This window comes from Tinamus guttatus, unplaced genomic scaffold (assembly GCF_059628265.1).
Source record: "Tinamus guttatus ecotype Peru unplaced genomic scaffold, ASM5962826v1 Tinamus_guttatus_pri_ptg000525l, whole genome shotgun sequence".
NCBI classification, from domain to species: Eukaryota; Metazoa; Chordata; class Aves; order Tinamiformes; family Tinamidae; genus Tinamus; species Tinamus guttatus.
Window position 1 is genome coordinate 1,849,632 of NW_028289059.1, and position 21,198 is coordinate 1,870,829.

Genomic DNA, 21,198 nt, shown 5'->3' on the forward strand with positions numbered 1-21,198 from the left:
GTCCTTCCATTCTGGGGCTGGCCTCCGCAGCATTGCTCGCCCCTGCATGCTGCCTAAATCTGGAAGGGTAAAAATGCCACAAGAGCAGCCCTGTTGCTCTCAAATCTCAAACAGATATTTTTCCATTAAAACAAACCATCCAAACAGTTTTATTGAAATGCACGCTTGATCTACACATACAGTAACAAAACCAACCTTGTAAACTTGCTGCTATTTTTAATCCTAAAAAACAATGCTAATGTAATAAAACTTTCCTAGCAGAGTTAAAAGAGGCAGTTTGTGGGCAGAGGAGTGTAATTCCCAAAACTCATATTAAGAGATTTCAGTGACTTCACCAAACATTCTTGCATCATTAAGAGACCAAGCTCATATGAAAACACACTCTAAATCCAATCCTTGGCTAGAAGTAATCCCACAAACAGGAGTATATGTTGCCATCAAATTACCACCTAGTTGAATTCAATCCCATCTCTTCCTTTTTAAAGGAAGACAGTCACCTAACTAAGCACAGAATGATTCAACAAGAGTTTTTCTGTTTTAAATGTCTCAGTGTCACTATTCAAGATAATCTTGCCAATTCTTCTCTCCCACAATTAAAAGCCATGGTTCATCTACTAAAATGCCAAGGAAAAAAAAAAAAGGCACTTTATTCTCCATATCACAACTATTTGAGGAAAAAAAACACAAGTTCTCTAAAACCCAGAACAAAAAGATCACTAAAAATGTAGACATCGTCTTTTGATACAAACCAGTGCACTTTGTTCCAGGAGACATCAATTCCCCGAGCTATGAGACAAGGGAGAACATGTCACAGCTGAAACAACAAGCTGTGGACATCAGGAAGAAAGCTGAGCTTCAGCCAATGAGCTAATTAAACTGTGCAAGAAGCAAACCTTAAAGATCACTTGGTGCTAACAGTGACATCGTGGAACAACTTTGACATCTCTTCCAAACATACCACTTACCTAAAAAACAGTGCTGCACCAGATACCTCATGTCTAATCAATGTACGAGCATTTCAAACTTCCTCAGGGAGGACTACGCTGTGCGTAAAAAACATTTCAAATCTGTGTGACAGATATATGGGCAGACAGAGAGATAGAAATGTAATAATGTGTGCTAACTTAGTAAACACATATATCAAGCATAGACAAGCATTTCTACAATGCCTCAAATACTCTTTAAAATGTGTGTACTCAAAGATACATATTTTAAAAGTATTCCACTTCTGGGAACATCATTGCTAGTGTTGATACATCCTATGAAATGTGAAAGAACAGAGCTGAGAAAAATTCAAATGAAAAGGAGGAAATTCTTGCCCACACCTGAGGAGACACAACTGTGCAGAGTATTTCTGAAATATTCCCTTGTGGCACTTTCTGTGTATCAGCTCCCAGAATTACACCCTGTGAGTGACTGAGGCTAAGCACTTTCTTTCGCAGAGGTACTCTTAGCAAGAAGTGGAAAGATACCGGTCACAACCAAAAGCAACGAGCGACTCTTTGCTTTCAAGCTTATACGTTTTTCCAGCATGTCTAATAAGAATCTGTCCCTCCAATTTTCACTTCCAAGAGATGTAAGAAGTTTATATGAGCTTGACTTGAGGTGTCTGCAAATTTGGCAATGTCTGCAGACACCAACCTGGAAGTGTGGAAAAAAAAGCTAAATAATTCTACTAATGCCCCAAGCACAGGATTGGGAAAATACTTTTTTTTTTTTTCCTAATGCTGGTTTTGTTTTTCTGTCCTCAGGCAAGTAACTTAAAAAGGCAACCAACATGAGTCAAAATTCATTGTGAGAATAGCTGAAAGTATGTTATACTTGTTGGAGATTAACAACATTTGGAATATAGGTTGAACATAGCACAGATGATCTCCAAAACTATCCTAACTTGAGCCAAGGGCAAAGCTGTTTCAAGAACAGAAAGTTAGAAACATTCTACTTGTGTATCCAGTGGTGCCAAACATTTCCTGCAGCTTCAGTGATTAATGTACATTGCCTCATAAGAAGAATTTGTGGATCTACGGTATGTCAACCAGAAAGTGAGAACAACTATTTCTTCTTCTTTAATCTCTCCTGGCAAAAGAAAATAAAAATGCAAAACAAATATGTACAATGCATAATAAGAGGATTAAAAATGAGTTACAAAAGCCTTCATACAGTTATTCTGCTTAGAGTGATTGGTTATATGTTAGGGATTTTCCATTTTACAATAATTTTCAGTATCTGGGAAACAGTAGAAAAGGACAGGGAAAGAAATAAAACCTCTGGGACCAAAAGGTGAAGTAATAAAGCAAATTCCAGACAAAATATATACTGAAGTGCTGGAAAACTTGCATCCTCATTTTGTCTGACCCATTCCTGTAAGAGGCCTTCTATTTTCAGGAAACTAATGGGGCCCTATATTTTTCCGCAATATTTTTGATATTGATATAGTCAATATTTCTGATATAGTCAATATTTTTGATGCCTTTTCAACTAGAACACAGTAGTATATAGGAACAGTGTACACACAACTTCTGTTGTGCAATGCAACTTCTGTTGTGTGTACATGTTGCTATTATCCTAAGTGTAGCACCAACAACGATCAATTAAATTCACCACCATGATCTTTTCTCCCACCCTAATCCAGTAGATTAAGACAAAACAGTTGTTCCAAACTTGAAGATCTTTTTCCCGTATAAATAAAGCACTAAATAAGTAAACGTCTAACAGAAGCCAAATCATTACATGTTTCTGAGGAAATGTTTGGCACTGGCAGAAACACAGGTGGAACATTTCCACCTTTCTGCTCTTGAAACAGTTTTGGCCTTGGATCAAGATACAGTAGTTTTACATCTCCTCTTGTTTGTGCTGGTAGTGATACTTGTTAGGAGTCTGTCCTGCTGGCTCAGCATTACGGAAAGAATATTGAGGTCAATCCAAAGACCTTCCTGCTCCTGTCACCCTGTCTGTGTTGAGCATAGTCATGCACCTCAGAGTCACAGACCTCGGTTTTACTCCAGGTAGGCATCCTCCTGCTGCTATAAGCTAATGGAAAACCAAACCTGCATAGTTCTTGACCATCCTCTTTGTCTACGTATTGACAGATGGAATAAAGCACTAGGTTGGGCTGCTGTCTAGCAAGAATGCTTCAGTGCCATAGCACGCCAGCACAGGGCTCACCATCAGGCTAAATCACCATAATCAAGAAATGCATTAAGAAACAACAATCATGTCCTTCCCCTTTCTCCGCAGCTCATATCAACATCTTTGAGTGCACTCAGTAGGGGAGCGCCCGGAGCAAAAGTGCATCTCTTATTTTCCCAAACTTGCTACCGTCTGCTAAAACGAACTATTCAACACAGAACTAAAGACTGTCACATTTAATGTATGCATAGATCTTACAGATGTAACATATAGGGCTGAATTAATGAGACACTCATTATATGTAAAAAACATGAAAATAGAATACAGTTTGGAGAAAAATCTATCTAATTTTAAATGCACACAAACCATAAGTGACAAATTAACTTACTACCCTAATATCTTTATTCTATATTTAGAATAGAATCTTTATTTTTTTTCAAAACAAGAGAATGGTCTGAGGGCGCTGGTTCTGTTTGAACAGTTTAGAGTCCTCCAAAATCTCTGAAATTCTGACACCTGTCAGTTGGCTTCCCATAATCACATTAAAAATTCAATCCATCTTTTAGATCAATTCAACAATTTTGGGGATAGCATCTGGATTTGATTGACCAAAAGCCAACACAGCTGCCGTTGGAGCACAGCTTTTCCTTGTCCCCAGTCCTCACTGTCTCATTCTCTTTGTTAATATAATTCAGCAAACAACTAGTAAACATGTATTTTGCACCCACATGATTTTTAAGAAACTGAAGACCTCCCTCATGTGTAGTCTCCACAAAGTTCAATAGACATCCATTTTTTCTGAATCTAAACAATTTTCACTTTTTTTCTAGTTTAAATATGGACAGATGGATTCAAAGGACATAGCTTACCTCTGGATTTAATTTCCCTCTCTTAATTATAATGTCAAAATTTGTAGGATAAATGCAAAACAGAAGGACGATGGGAGGTGGGGCTTTGGTGCCTTTATGGAAATACATCATTCTGCAGAAATGGAGTGCGTCTCCCTGAAAACAGACTGAATAGCTAGTCAAAAACTAAATATGCACCAGAAACGACAACAAAAAAAATCAGCAGAAAGAGGATGCCAAACGTACTGCATCTTTTGGACAACAATGATAGAGTCTGTCTTCCCAACGAATTATGAAGATTAGCATGCAATTTCTCCATAACATAAAAGTTTCCAGAATTTTCAACACAGCAAAGCATTGAACCCAATCCTGTTTCCACTGAAGTCAGTAGTAAATCTCCCAATGCAAACAGGAGAAGTAACCTTCCATTTGAAAAAGAAAACATTCCTAGGAGGAAAAAACTTACCATCTCTAAAATCTTCAAGCACTCTGTTGAACTGAGTTTTTCTCCTCAGAACTGATGCAAGACATTTTACCTTTATATATAGCACCTCCAATCCAAACACACACATTCACATAGAAGTGGCTTGTATTTATGCAAACAAGCAAGTTTTGGTCACAGAAAGTGGTAAAATTAACCTGCTTAAAATCAACAAATGATGTCACCTGTGGACATTAGCGATGTTAAGAATGAAATACGAACTTCACAGAGCACATAAACCCAGGCTTGAAGAAGAAACACAAGATCATAACATCAAGAGTAGAAAAAAATGTCACTGTTATAGGATAGGAGAAAAAGCTTTGACGCAGTGACTCTGAAAGAGACCATGGGGTCATACTATATAATCTACCGAACATGAACTTCCAGTGTGAAACAGTGACAGGAGAAGACCTTGACTGTGCTACCAATAGAGGCAACAAACATATCTATGTTATGTTCTTTATACTGGGGTCCACATAATAAAAAGACAGTTAAGAAACTGCAAATATACATCAAATGACTAAAAGACTGAAATCCTGGAAAACCTGCCTCCATTTCTTATCTCTAAGCTAAAATCGAGAGACGATTTAAACGTAGTGAGTAAATGCTTATGTGGGAGAAAACTACACTAAAAGAAAGATATTCCTTTAAAAACACAATCCAATTGTGTCACCAAAATCAAAACCTATACAGATTCAGAACAAGGAGGAAAATTGTATGGAAAAGTTAAATGATAAATATAACAGTCTCCCGACCACAACTTCCAAAAGATCACAGAATCACAGAATAATTAAGGTTGGAAGATACCTTGGGAGGTCGTCTATCCCAACCCCCCTGCACACGCAGGGTCACTCTGAGCACATGGCACAGGACTGCGTCCAAGTGAGTTTTGAAGATCTCCAGGGAAGGAGACTCCACAACCTCTCTGGGCAGCCTGTTCCAGTGCTCTGTCACTCTCACAGTAAATTTCTTCCTCAAATTTAGGCAGAACTTCCTGTGCTTCAGTTTGTGGCTGTTGCCTCTTGTCCTATTTCTAGGAACCACCAAAAGAGTCTGGCCCCATCCTCTTGACATCCTCCCTTAAGGTATTTACACACGTTGATAAGAGCTCCTCTCAGTCTTCCTGTCTTGAGGCTGAACAGGCCCAATTCTCACAACCTTTCCTCCCTCATAGGAGAGATGCTCTAGTCCCCTGATCATCTCTGTAACTCTACGCTGGACTCTGTCCTGTAGCTCTATATCCCTCTTGTACTGGAGATCCTATAACTGGACACAGTGCTCTGGACATGGCCTCACCAGGACTGAGTAGAGGGCAGTATCACCTCCCTTGACCTGCTGGAAGTGCTCTTCCTAATGTACCCCAGGATGCCATTGGCCCTCCTGACCACAAAGACAGTTTGCAGGCTAAAGGGTACATGTGGTGGTGGGCACTCTGTTACGGGCATCTTCAAGGCGGAATCTGTTACATGCCAAACTAACAAAGAATTGTGGATTTGAAGCAGCAGGTTATCTACTAGCTCTATAATTCAGGCGGCCAACTTCAGAATCCTAATGGCCATTCCAACTTTAAAATCTACAGAAAAAGGCAGGACTTGGATTTTAAATAGTTGAAGTTAAAATCTTATTAATGAATTATCATTGCAAGAGATTTTCATCAACAGTCCCAACAGTAATATAATCCAAAGTGCATTTGGGCTGCTGCACATGTCCTGTTCTTGGTGCAGCTGGGTTATAAGATTACTGTCCCAGTCGAGTTTCGGATACCCAGCATCACTTTCCTAGCCTGTTTGAACTTTCTCCCACCTTATTTCCTCCTTCTTTACACTACTTCTGTTTCTCAGTATACTGGACTAACTACTTCCTAATTCAATGCTTTCAAAATGAACAAGGATATCCTGCTTTAAAATAATTCAAACTAACCTAATTCAAGATATGGATTGTTTTTTTCTTGCTTGCTATACAGCCCTTCTCCATATTTCTATAATTAGTGTAATCTCATGTGATACCACTTTTGCTCTGATCAGCTGTTTATCTAGAGTCTACACTGGATCGTTTGCTGCTATATGAGAATGTCATATTTAATAAAATATTCTTCCATGGTCATTTTGCCGCTACTTTGTTGGAAATACTAATAGCTTTACATTATTGTTCTTTCTTAATAGAGCTAGGTTAAGCATACCATGCTTTCAGTACCTATAATTTTATGAATTGCTAACATTTTTAAAGATGCTATGCAAACGTCAGAAAAGAAAGAAACACTGAAAAAATTCTACATTCCTTGATGATACTTAAGTTCAGATCACAACAAATCTCAGTCATTTCTTCAAAATACCACGAGAAAAACATCTGCCAAGTGTTTCTCTATGACGACTAACTATAAAGATCTTCAGCTGTCTAACATTCACAGACACAAACATTTTCAGATTATGGCTCACTTCACCAAAGCTAGAGCCTTCCAAACAAAAGCGAACAAACCATTGTTTATAGCACACAGTACCAATCCAAAACATGTTATTTCAATTTTCAGAGATGACAGGTTTGCTAATATACCCACAAGACTGAAGTCTGAAACCCATACTTATACAAGGAACCTTTCTACATGTGACTGTACCAGCTGAACTCAGAAATATCCACAGAATATTTGCAGGCTCCTGGGTGGAAACATTTTGTATTGGTGATGTGAATTTGGGTCTCTCTATGCTTTATAAAACATCAGATGACTCTATGGTAAACTGCGTGGGTGTGCTGGAGGGGGAGAATATAAATCACGCAGAAGCAATTGCCCATTTGCCAGCTTTTGTTTTAACCAAGGCTTTAATTCCTTTTGTATTAGTCATAAGTCATGATATTAACAAAATACATAGATAATCTCATTTTGCCAAAACATCACTGGGCTGTGGGAAAAGAAACTATCCCTTCCCGTAACCAAGCTTGCTTTGAAATTCTGGGAATTGCAGTTCTTTAATATGAAAAGCTGACAAGTAAGAAAAAAAAAAACTTAAATATTTATTTTATTTTATGAAAACATTTACTTTTAAGTATGAGGATCAAGCCCAAAGGATGGATTCCTAAATTTACTTCAGGCCAGGTTGTGTGTGGTCACTTCACGGTTAAGGCTGGATGAAAGAAGGGAAAGGGATGCAGAAGAACACAGGGGCCCTCCCTGCTCCTACTTTCCTACAGAAGGGTCCACTGCTTTTTGCCTGGTCCTGAAGGCCGCAAGAAGGCATAAAGGTAAGAAAACAGCTCTGGCTGGGGATGAATCCTGCCCAGTCTACATACTTTTAATCATTGGGAATGTCCCAATCAATGGGAGAGCTCCCTGTGGGAATGTCTCAGGGAATCCAGGGGACATTATTGGCTTCCATGAAGCACATTTACTGCAATTGCACAGTCAAAGTGCAACTATAGGATCAGTTGTCCAGACCTGTAGACTTTTGTACAATCTGGATATGGAAATACATATGTACAAACAACCTGCTGGCCACTGGGAGGGAAGGTAGAAGGAAGCCCCAAACTGCACTTTTGTGAAGATTTGCTTTTTCCTTGTCTGTCTGCCCTATTCCGGTGCACAGATTTTCAGCAGCTGTCCTTGCTGCTGCTGTGTGAAGTCTGTGCTGCTGTGTAAAGTCTGTGAAGCACCCTGAAAGCAAAAAACTCTTGGAAAGTGTTTTCAACAGACAATGTATCTCACAGGCCAAGATTTCTTCACGATAAGGCGTTTTGAAAACAGTGATGGTCTTCATCAGAGCAGGAAAATAAAAATCTTCCTCCAATAAGAGAAAAATAGTCTTACTGAGATCACTTGGATACAAGAACAATTCAGCAAGGAAAACCCACAGATAATTACAATCCCTGCTGGGAGTGAGTTTATTAGAGAGGATCTTCCATTTTTCGTTTGGAAGGGATGCAGAAGTAAGGTAGGCCTCAGAGGGCAGTGTTAGGGATCATCTGGCACATGGAGAAGTTCTCCTGCTTCAGTGACCTGCTTCAGTTGCTGAACTTGAACTATTTCTGCTTTTGAAGATCTTCTCAAGAAAACAGTGAATTCAGTGCTCTCCCCCGAAACCCTTTGTGGAAGCTGAAGATGATTGTCATAATACACATCCATCTGTGGTCATGACCTCAAAGGACTCCTGTGATACCAGTGCTCTTGTTGACCATTTCTTTCCAACCTAGAGGCACAATGTTTCATTTTCAGTAAGTAGTAACATTACATGAACTTTAAATCATGACTTTTTCTTGAGCTTCGTTCAGTTCTCTGTATTCCTACAAGCCGCACATTGCAACAGCTAAAATCTCAGTTTTCCACTAAATAGATGGTCTACAGGTAGTGACCTTTGCTTCATTGGGGCTACACTGTAATTTGATCATACTAAGTACAGATCAGAGACTGACTCCTCAGCATTTTTCAATGGCCTCTCTGTTATTTTAACACCATAGTCTTGTTATGTGCATTCCAAGGCCCTGGTAGGATAAAAGAGTACATTCCAAACCCAAACTTCCCTGCAAATTGCTAGTTTACGTTCACTAGATTGCAGCCTCTTGTCAGAAATCTCTCTGGGAAGTACATCACCACTAGTTCCGAATAAATAAATAAACACATTGATAAATCTACAATCACCTGTTCATTTTTATAGCAAATCCAATCAACATCAGGGAAGAGGACTAATGGTCTAAAATAAACCTAGGGGGCTTTTCACCCCTACAGATTTATGTCTATGCTGTATTTTGATGGAATCTTTTATTTTTTTTTCCCCATGGTATCCCTGATATGGGCTCTTACAGAAGGAGGTACAAGCGGCCGAAAAGTGTCATAAATAGACTGATTGTTTTGCAAATTATCCGGTATCTTCTGTGGCTTTTGGGGAGAAAAAGCAGTCTAAATATTAGCTTCACAGTTTTTCAGACTTCACACTCTACCACTAGGCAGTTGTTTGAGTTTCAAATAGACATTCAGGGCTTGAGTTCTTTTTAAGTGATTTCCTCATCACCACCTTGGAAGCAGCATTGCTTTCAGGTGCAGCCCTTGCCTATCTGTTATATACACACCAGTCCAGGCTAGCTTGTGGCTTGTGCCACCCGATTAAATCTTTCATGCCATTGCTCACAGCATCTTTAACAAAGTAAACACTCAAGATACTTTGGCACCCATTAAAAGCAAATCAGTACTATTAGCACTGTAATGACTAATAGTCATTAAGTACTACTCAGCTCAGTGGGAAGTATTTTGTAATGCAAATCCATGGAAAATTTTATGAGTCTGGATAGGTAGAAAGAAACAAAACACAAACAGCTCCTGAAAACAACTTTTACCAGAGGCTTTGTTAAACCTTGTTCAATTTGCACTGTCCTTTCTCATTTTAACTTAAAAAAATGCATTTTCTTTTTTCTTTGGCATTGGGGAATTCTTGAATAGACAGATGGTTTCTTGAAAGAGCATTTGATCATGCTCTGCTTCTACCTTCATTGAACACTTCTGGCCTGAATCCATTCAAGATCTCAACAGATCCGCTATGTGTCTGCATTGCAGAGCCTCCAAGCAAAGACAGCAATCCAGGGTCTGTTTTCCTCCAAGGTGCTGGCCCTAACCTCAAGGCTATGAACTCATGCTGCTGCCCGCTCTCTTGTTCCCTGTGCCTCAAGATTTATTTGGGGTGGAAGAGCCCCCACAGGCACTCAGAGCAGTTGCTGTGTAGAAGAGCCTGCTTTGACAGCTGGGTAAGAGGAGGGTTTGGGCTATGGTATTGGCACAGGGGAATCATGGAAAAAGCACAAATGAACACAACATGCATTGGGAACGGCAAAATTCCTTTGCTAGCAGAGTCCTGATAAAACAAGAAATGATCAGGGGACACATCCTATGCTTCAGTCCTTAGGACATTATGTCTTAGAATACGTTCCCCTTGCAAAACAAAAACGTAACTGGGAAGCCAGGAAAAGTTTAGGGATTTGAGCATTCCCTTAAACTCGTAACAGAAATGATTCCAGCAGTTTACTTATGGTCCAAATGAAACAACACGCAGAAAAGCCAGTGTTTTTTTTCCTCCTGAAGCTGTAAAACAACAACAGCAGAGAGTTTTTCTAGGTGCAGAAAAGGAGAGCTTTAGAAGGCTATTCATAAACGAGTAATTTTATAAATCTGAGTCATCAATAATGGATGACAGTTGGTCCCCATTTATTGCACAGAACAATGTTGCACAGTGTTACTCCGTACAGCCGTCTGCCACTACATGCAGTTTCTCAAACCTACAGTTGTCATATTTGTGTCTGCTTTTCTCTACTGCAGAAGTTATAGAAAGATTCTTTTCTATCTCTCCTACCTCTTCCTCAAACATTTTTCTGACTTTTGTTTAGTCTTGTGGTATTTATGGAATACTTCTGGTTTTCAGAGCATTACTAGTACATGGTTAAAAAAACACTTTCATTCTTTTTATCCAGAGTTGTGTTTCTAAGTGGATGAAACACAAATCTTAAGAAAAAAATCCACTGAAAATACAGAGGTATTGCAGTTCAGCTAGATATTTTAAGGACATCATATATCTGAGAGTAAAGAGAAAGTTGAGGTCGAAATTCCACACTCCTGGCTACCATGTTCATAAGGAAACTAAAAGGTGACAGAAGAGGTAATGGAAAGGTTGATTTACAAGGAATTACTTGACTCCCTGTGCCCTTGTCTACTTTCAGGTTCAATCCCATTGTAAAATCATAACTGGCACAATTAAAACAAACAAACAAACAAAAAACCCTCATCTTTGTGCCTGCCAGAAATCTATTAAAGTTTCTTCTTCAGGATCTACAATGAGATCAAGGCCGATTGAGAAATGCATGAAACCTACTGAACTGATTATGAGAAATCACTCTACTACTGAACATCTTCGATGCTGAGTGAACATAAGTCTGCTTTCTGTCTAGAGATACTGACTTGCACTGAGATCCTGTAGTCAGCCTAAAGGACTTCATTTTTCAGGAAGAAGGATTGACAGACCCTTAAAGACAAGCTGATTCTTGTCTTTAAGGGCACACATGGGCTGCCAGACAAACTGGAGCAGTGGAAATGGTACTGGTAGAAAAGACAAGGAGAAATTGTGCTGAGCCGCTCTTATAAAAATTGCCTGCTGCCTGGGAAGGAACCAACCTGAAAAACACAACAACTTCAACTATTAAAACTCTTAAGCTCCTACATGAACAACTCAAACAGTGACCCAGCTGACAACATCTCAGCCCATACAGCCCTATCTGCCCCAAACCAAAGGTTTCAAAAATCTTAGCGAGACAACCCATCTTTTCAGACTGTTGCCTACTTAGGGTTTAGCATAATTAACAACAAAGAGAATATCTGACACATTTTACAAAAATGCATTCATATTTTTCCTGAATAAATCTCAAATACTATACAGCAGACTGCCCTCCCTCTGTACCCAACTCAAGTAAATGTGTATGTTTCAAAATGCATTTTATATTCCAAATTTATTTAACAAAATTCATACTGCTAAAGGCAGATTAGGAGAAGGTAATTTCAACCCTTATGAAAACATCCAGACACCAAAGCGGTGAGTGAAACTTCTATAAAGGGATTCAAAAAGAAATTCTTAACTCATCTCAAGGCACCTCAGCCTTTCATGAGAACTATTCCAACACTAATCTGCAAAGCAAATATTAAGAGATACCCTATGGGGTTTGCACCAATAATCGAACTACATTTTCACACTAGCATTTTAGATTTTTCAGATGCTGAGACGCCAAACCCTATTCCTATTTGCAACCATTCAAGCTTGATTATCACAAAAAGAGCAACGTCTACTGGCTGACCAGGCTGTAGGAAAACCATTTCCCTGACTCCTAAACCATTTCCCTGACTCCTAAACTTAGTCACACATCACAGATATCTATTCCTCTTGCACTGGTGGATAATTAAAAGTATTTCTTCCTTTAAAAGGATGAAAAAGTGCCTTTTACCTTCAGAGTTGAGAATTATGTCTTGCTCTTTTTCTGGGCAGCTAAGGTGCCAGACTGTCCTTTTCCAGGGACACTGCTGTCCTGTCCAACATGGGTCTGCAGCGGAAAAGCTTTTCCCACGTGTAAGGATAGCTGCTTGTTGCTGTTGTTGTCCCCGCCAAATCTTCAAGGTTTACATTTTCCCAAGCATATGCCAATTTATAAACTAATAGAAACAATGCAGATCAGAGGAGAATGCTCTATTCTGCTTCTCCATTTAAAGTTCTCTTTTTATTACTTTAAATAAAGAATGATTTGCTGAAGACATCAAAACCAAGGAAGATACAGAATGAGAAAGCTTCTACTTGTTTTTATCACTTTACAAAGACAGTTTAAATCTGCTTTTTAATAAGCATTTCTAATCCTCCTGGCTTCTTCAGCCTAATTCTCCCTGACAACATAGCGGCTAGTCTCCAAGATGTTATGTATTCTTTATCTAGTCGAAGAGAAGACATCAGGGAATGGCATATCAGACAATGGGAATTCTTGCTATTTCAGTGATATTTTGGAAAACATGTTCTTGAAGAGCAAGACATACGAAAGTCTAATTCTTCCCTTTTGCTAGCTCTGGAAACCCAGTTTTGGATTCTTGGTTCCTTGTCTGCAGAGGGAATATTCACACTTAGGTAAGGGTAAGTGGGAGGAAACCCAGTGCAGATGGTAGGCAATATATTTAACTATTCTTTCCACAGCTTGCTGGTTTATATTCTCCCCTGCAGCAGAAAAGGGTCTGTGTTTGTCCCCACTTACATCCTTTAATTAAAGGTTAGTATAGTTGACGGGACTTGGGAGTAGTTGTAGCTTACTGTGTGTCTTGAGTATAGGCAAATCTTCTCTCACAGGCCACAGGCTTAGGAATTACAGTGAGAGCTACAGCAGATTTTCCCTTTTATGTAAAGGCAAAAAGGTATATTAACATTATACATTCCAAATTATTCATTTTGCTGCCTCCTTCCCACACATCATGACTACCATGGGAGCCTTCAGACTTCTATGTGCATTGCCAAGGATCAAACATCTTCTGCCTAAATGTTAAAAAAAAGTTAAAGCATGATCAAAAATCATTCCAAAATGAATCTTAAGTAACTGAAGGAGCAGGGGAAAGAAACTGCTGTTGGCATTTTTTTTTTTACTTTTTTAAAGTATGCAATATTAACAAAAACAAAGCTGTGATCTGATTCACTTTCTAGTGCTAACAAGCCTTTGAATCTATTTTTTTTTACTTTTTGCAAGACACATTTTAAAATATGCACCATTAACAAAGCTGTGATCTGATTCACTTTCCTATGCTAACAAGTCTTTGATTTTTTTTTCTTGATTCAGAAAAATCTATTTTATCAACAAAGCAGAAACATGTAAAGCACTATGTTTGCAGACAGAGACTTTATTATAGAAGAGTATGCATGCTCCTTTTCCAAAATATTCTTGCAAAGCCGAACTGAAACAAGGTTGATGTGTTTCCTTATCTCCAGTATGTTTTTTACATTTGCAATATGAGCAAAAAGAATCATGGCAGCTGCGATCAAGGTTAAATATTCAAAACAATCAAGAAGGAAAGCACATGATCAATTGTATAAATAGCAGACTACAACATGATTTGGCACTCTCATGATGATCTACTTGAGGGAATATGGTCTGTTTTCTGGAGATGAACACTCACCACCAGAACAACCACTTTTCCTGGTTACTTCTGGAGAGCTCCTTACTGTTGTGCAAACAGTGGGCTTCCTTTACCACTGAATGCCACAACACTCAGGATGCACAGAGAACTAAATAAATGCCTTACCTTAATACCTAAGGATCCCTATCTGTATCCTTAAGCTCCAGACTGCAGCTTTGGAGGCACCGCTGGAGACTACACAAGGACAAAGATGTGTGAAAGCTTATCAGTTTCTAATACTTATTTTCAAAACTCTAGGCTGCAAAAGCATCTGGAATGGCTCTGCGGCCAGGCACCTCATCACAGAATAATTATTCTTTGTCCCCCAACAGCTTTGGTGAGAGATATTTGGACTTAATTGCAAACTGAAAGTGGCACGTTACGCACTTCAGCACCACTTAGCGCTGCGGGTATCATAGGAAACAGAAAGTCATCAGAAGCTGATATGCAGCAGCACTGCTCTATCCTCTCACTAACCTCCTGCTCCTGAAAGCCTCAACTAGGTTCAAACAGACCTAAACAAAAGCAAAGTAAGTCTGCTGTTCCAAATATGACACCCAGCAACACAAGGCGAACAGTCCTTGAAGCAGCCCAAACTGGGATTAACAACAAGGCTATTTGATCTTTCAGTCTTTCCTAACAGATTCTGTCATTTTGTCCCTTCCCCCCACCATTTGATCACTTACTTGTCAAGTTTAAAAATTGTTGCATGGTTTCAAACTACTTTTGATAGCTGAAATCCAACTCCTTCCTCTGGCATCCATTACTGTTGTTGCCTTTACGCACACAGTGAGGGGTGTGATTTATGAAGGCTCCTGGACAAGAAATTGTTTTGGAGATATTGTGTAAGTTGCTGATTATCACGAAACATTTCCAAGGAGGAGGTGCAGGAAAAAAAAAAAAAGAAAAGAAAAAAAAGAAAGAAAAAAAACCCTTTAAAAAGCTGTCTGTCTTTGTGATTTTCAGCTCTTTCAAAAAGCACAAAAGAACAGAAAAGCACCCTGATGTGTGGTTAAGATAACTACAAAGCATCTATTCTTACCAGGTTTCTTCAGTAAAATGAGGGGTGCTTTGATTGCATTTTTTAGCCTTGTTAAATCTGACAGATGTTGAAAGATAATTTGGAACAGCCAAAAGAAATCTTTGTTCTAAAAACACTAACTCATACACACTATATCCAGATGTTTTATTAGATTCTTAATAGATATCAAAGCTTTCTTTAAATATTAGGAGGTTGCATTTTATATGGCTAACAGTGTACGTATGTAGAGGAGGAAGAAGGAAAACAAGAGTCCCACTAAGCGCAGCATAAAAAGTAGTATTTATGCCCTCCAACATGGCCAAAAAGAAACTCCTCCCACCCCTTTCCTTCTCCTAATCACGTTGGAAAACTAATAGTATCAATGTTCTTAATTAGCAACTAGGACCTTGCAGGCAGGTCATATCAGCACTGGCTGCTCCCTGACAGCGGCCAAGCCCCAAGGACAGGAGACACTTGCATGAAGAACACACACAGTTTGCTGAAAGAGCCATGTGCACCTGGCGAATAAAAGACATTCAGAGAAGTCAGAAATAGAGGCAGGGAACAAGCAGGGGCAGCAGGCTGACGCGTGTGTGTGGGAAATGTGATGCTGTGCAACTCAGAACGGGGTCACTGAAAATTGTTGCCATGATTGGACTCCGACTAGCTCCTGATAAAGAAGCTTCATGTCCTGGCTATTCTGCTTTGCTGTCATCACTGGCTAAGCTAAGGTCAATGGACAATCATAAAAAAGACCATTTCTATCCCAGATTGAATATAACTTTCAACGCCATAAGACTGTTGGTAGGAAATACCTCCTAGTAGAAAAACAAAGACAACCTGCAATGCATACAAGATATGACAAGTATCAAGCACAAAAAACCTACCCTGCCAGGGGTCAGAGCTGAAGATTCATTGCTGAAGTGGTGCGGTTCCCCACTAAGCACATCAGGGAAACCAAACAATTGCTGATAAAAGCAGATACCTCAGAAGAGAAAAGGACCTCCTGGGAAAGGTGGATCAGGCTATTTTTTTTTTTTTTTTTTGTGGCTATGTGCAATAGAGTAAAACCTGGGGAAGTTACTAGGATGTAATGTATTACAAAATCAGTTTCAGACGATTTGCTCGCATAAAGAAAGCTACTGGGCCTAAGTGCTCTTCTAGTTTTGCCTACTAGAAGGCTGATCTGAACTGAAAAGTGCATTTGCGTTAGGAGTTTATATTCTGGCTGGTAGCACCCAAAGGCTCTCAAGATATCTGATGGTGATTTGGCAAAGGTCAAACAGATTCTCAGCATCGCTTTCAACATAAAGGCAGCCACATGAACACAGTAGCTGAGATCTCCATACTCCAGCACCCACTTTGGAAGTTATATAAAAATTAAATTCCCCTTTAAATCTCGAGGTGTTCTCCGTGTTACAGAGACCATAGTCATGCAGTTTTAAATGAAAGGTTTTTTCTCCACTGCTTTTGGAATCCAAATGTGGCAACGTAAGCCCCGTTCCCACACTGGAAATCCCTATCCCACTGAAACTTCATGAGATGACGAAGGGTAAGGAAGAGACAGTGTCCGTCCCCAACACCACCTGCCAGCAGCTGTAAAGCAGCCTTTCCTCCCATGGTGGGAATGCAAGATCCACGAGAGTTTTCATTAGCAACATGAAGGGTAGCCCAGGCGCCGAGATCTTCGTGAGCTCATGAGACAGCAGATCTGGTCCTACCTGAAGTTGTTCAGAAAAGTTTCAGCCATTTACATAAAAGTAAAGGTAGCAGATGTGCTTGTAAAGGTAGAATCCGAAAAAAAAAATGAACTGTTAGAAAAATGTGCTCTTTAAAAGACCTTTATTTTGGTTGCAGTTACAATTCTGAAGTCCATTTATGCTTACAGTTAAATTGTTCCCAAATAAAAATTCATAGCTCACCACATAGACAGTGCGTTCTCTATCAACCTAGTGTACAAGAACTTTATAAAATACAGATTAAGTGCCTTTTTCACCTGTACACTCTTCAGATTAGTGCACCAACATTAATTAAAAAGGCAAATAGATTAATTGGCAAAAGAAGTGTTCAGTTACATTTCTAATATATTAGTAAAAAAATGGCACAAGAAGGAAAAAGGTCATTTGAAAGTCTATAAGCATTATCAAACTTCGTGAGCAATTTAAATCAGTTCAACTGATTAAAAATTTATTTTCATATACCACTGTTGAACTTGGAGTTTAACTTAAAATCTTCTTTTCGCCAGGTGTATAAACATCTTACATACAACTTCAGATCTGTTCACAGAAACTGGAACACAGCAATTCCAGAACAGTGACATTCAAGTGTAGTTAGGAAGTTGGGAATTTCTATTCTTCCCAGTAAATCAGACAATTCACAGGCTAGAAAGTATTTTCATCTAGTCAAGTTCATTGATGCACGCTTCAGATGTGAAGGTATCGGGTGTGGACACATTAAACACAGTATTTCTTAATGCAAGAACTAAAACAAGAAATCCACGCTCACAAGTGACACCATCCACCCCTACGTACCTTTGCAGGAGGCTTCCAGACCTAATGGCACTTAACGCCACGTAGAGAGACAGATGAAGCATCTGAAAGGTTTTAAGCGAACTGAAGGCTTACTCTGAAAGCTTCAGTTTCAAAAGAGACAAATCATACCAGCTTCAGCAACCTACATTTTATTTTTGAACCACCCATAACAAATGGACAAGTGGGTGGGCCAGAAGGGAACGAGATAGAAAGACATTACTAGCTTAAAAATAAAGTCCAAGATAAGAATTTGTTGCCCCAAGCAACAATTCTGGAGTTTGTTTTGGAGCAATATTTAGCAATACCTCCCCAAAGATAACTGCCCCCTCTTTCAAAACAAGTTATCAGCATTTTTGATTAGCCCCCAAAATATAAAAACCTCTTTTGGTTTAAACAGAGCAGTTTATGATGTAGACTGATTTCACTGATAAGGAGCACTCACATCCAGGAAGGCAGGCAGTTATACCAACTGGAACACTGAGAATGCTACTTCTCAGGTTCAAACAAGGTCTCATTAAAAAAAAAAAAAAAGTGGTGAAGTACAGAACCATTATTTTACTCAGCTCCACAATGAAAATCATGACTGTAGAAATTTCCTCTCGTAATTTAAATATCAATCACAATGCTCTCCATAAAGACTTATCTTGTTGTCGCCCATATGATAATTCCAATAATCAACACTCCAATAGCAAGTATAAAAATGAGGATGCACATTTTCTTTCGTGACTTTTGCTGCCAAAAGAGAAAAAAAAAAAAAAAAGTTGATTGAAAGTAGTGCTATAATATCAGAAGACCAGTTAAATGTTTTTATGGTCCTATTGCTTGCATACTGCAAATAAAAGGCATCCTTACAATGATGAGTCATATAAAGTTGTTTGAGAGAAGAGTAATTCATTCATAAATTAAGTTTAAGGCTATAATACTCATCAAAACAATTTAATTGGTGCTTTTTGGTATACATAATAAACTAACAAAAGAGAATGCAGGAGTCTTGACAATGAATAAAAATAATTAGAATACTGGGGGAAGAAAACATGTAAAAGCATGTGGACATATATAGGGGAAAATGGACATGCAGTTTGTATAGTAAAGGAAGCAGGAATTGTCTTCTGGAAAAAAAATAATCTAAAGACTATAAATATGCATGCAGAAGGGGACAAAGGATTGCCCATCTAGACCTCTGGAAGACTGACTCTGAGTTCACTAGTAGTGTTATTAAAAAAAAAGGCAGACCTGAACAGATACTCAGTTACACTGATGTCACTACAATACTCTACAAGTCATGAGCACATCCAGAACTTCTAGATCTCCCACACAGGTCTATCCCTTGAGATACCAGAACAACAAGGGTGAGGCACAGGTTGCCATTTTTCATCTGAGGCAGCAGGAAAGGGAATAATACATTTTACCAGTGGGTTCCACAGGCTTTTGCTGATATCAAGGGGATTCTAACACTCAAATCTTGGGATTTTGGCCCACAGCTCCAGAAGAAAGCCAGACTTTGCTCTATTTGGCAGATGTTCTTCTGGCTATTTTTTTTTCAGGACAGATGGCCTGTTTGTTTGTTTTTCCTGCAGAACTACATCTGTCTCTGTTCTTCTGTGGAACAGACTGTTCTCCACCCCGCTACCACCCAGACTATTAGGCTTCTTGTTTCAGCTTTCTCCTAGATTTGGTAAGCTTCACTGTCACTTCCCTCCTCCCACTGTCAGCTCTTCCCTTGGCTGTTTCATCATTTTACTTGCTAGAAGTCTTTGACAGAGCCTCTTTCATGTCTTATTTGTTACCAGATTCTCTCCTTTTATGTCTTATACTCTCAGCAAGTTCCTTTTTCATGCTGAAGACCACCTCTTACCAACACCGTGCTGCAGTCAAACACTATCCCTGTAAAGCTACCCAGGACTGGGCTGCTATTTTCTCCTATGCTTGACTGTCATTCCTATGATCCCTAAAGCAAAAGCAGTAAAATGCAAAGGACAGAGAGGAGAAGAGCGTGCCTTTGCCCTCTGAGCTCTCTAAACATGCTCCATGTGGCAAACTGCTGGTGCAGACTCCATCCAAGCACACACCCGTATCCTTTTCTCCCCAAGACGAAAGGCTTTTTGTACTACTCTATTTTAAATTACAACTCAAAAAGTAATATGTTGCATGGAAATTTTTTGCTGTTCTTTCTGTTCTTATGAAACTTGTCAGTAACAAAATAGGAGCTATCATTCATATTTCATAATGGGTTATGCCAATTAATACCATCTGGAAAGCAATTTGAGGATGCCTCCACCCCTTCTCTCTCCCGACTTCTTCTGAGATGAGCAGGCAATCCTTCAAATGTTTGTCATTGATTTACTGGCCTGGCTACTACTAGAACACATAAGAAGATTTAAAAATTGGAAAACTAACTTTAACTAAAGAAGGAGGATTTATTACTAATAAGATTATTTTTAATCAGTCAGTGCCAGAAGAAGAAAAAAAAAAAAAAAAAAAGCATTAAAAGGTCTTTAAAAGACTTTCCAAACAGTTTGAGAGATTAAAATGTGTTCTAGGAACAATGTAGCAATCGACAGAAGCAGAAGTTACATAACTTTAAGAAGATTTTGCTTATATATGCACAGCAAAAAAATGATGCTACGTGGCAAAATCTTCAGAAAGCTTCTGAGCCTACATTCTCCAGTCCTCCAATATGATCTTTAGAGGCTCTTTCTCCACATACACTCAATTTTTTCCTTCTTCAACTGCAGAGAAGGTTTTGGGTTTTGTTTTGTGTTTTTTTTTTTTTTTTAAACTAAGAGTAAAACTCCTAGTGCTGTGAAACGACCTAGTTCACTTTAGAGCAGACCCAAGTCTTATGGGGGTCACTGACTTTTGTTTCACAGAGATCTAGAAATACTGTCCTATTCTAATCATAAACTTTGATTTGATTCTCCAAGCCTTTGGAAAATGCTATGCAAAATCCAAACTGCAAAGGTAAGTGGGAGCCAGAACTACTGAAAAAGGACAGTTACAAACAACTGACAGTTGGCATTGACATTACCTGATAGTTCGCCGCTCTTGCCAGCTGCTGGTTTGCCTGTTGGACATGTACATCTGCATTTTCCACATTGGCTTCTATGCTGTCTTTATTATAAAAAGAAAAATTTCAAATTCTCATTAGTTATAACCCAATCAAAGGATTGAGATGCTGAAATTCACTTGAGATCATCTGTAACAGTAGCCTCCCACGTCCTTTCCCCTCTGTCAATTTGCTATTTTTATCAACTCTATGAGTGCATTATATGGTACATTATGGAAGTTTGACCTTTCCTGTACTAAACATTTTGCACAGGCTTAAGTTAACTTCTGATTCAATCAAAGATTAAGTGCCTGACTTCATATGTCAGTAAGAGCTCCCCTGTTCTAGAAGCAGGACTGAGCCTCAGAAATGGACTGGGGTAGAACCTTTCTGGTCCTCTGACTTGCTGCTGGCTACCTCTGCTTAGAGAAAATGCCCGAGGCCAAGAACCCAGGGGAAACAGACAAATGAAAGACTGCAAGAG

The 21,198-nt window shown here is 39.0% G+C and overlaps 1 protein-coding gene across 1 annotated transcript in view; it reads right to left on the minus strand.

Annotated features, from left to right (window-relative positions):
- Positions 1-16,964: 16,964 nt before the first annotated feature.
- Positions 16,965-21,198, minus strand: part of STX7 (syntaxin 7) — a 31,989-nt gene continuing 27,755 nt past the window's right edge. The window contains exons 9-10 of the mRNA XM_088533888.1: positions 20,697-20,779; positions 16,965-18,400 (exon numbers count right to left, since the gene is read on the minus strand). Coding sequence (XP_088390014.1) covers positions 18,308-18,400; positions 20,697-20,779 — 176 coding nt within the window. The 3' untranslated portion in view covers positions 16,965-18,307. The remainder of the gene's footprint in view (positions 18,401-20,696; positions 20,780-21,198) is intronic.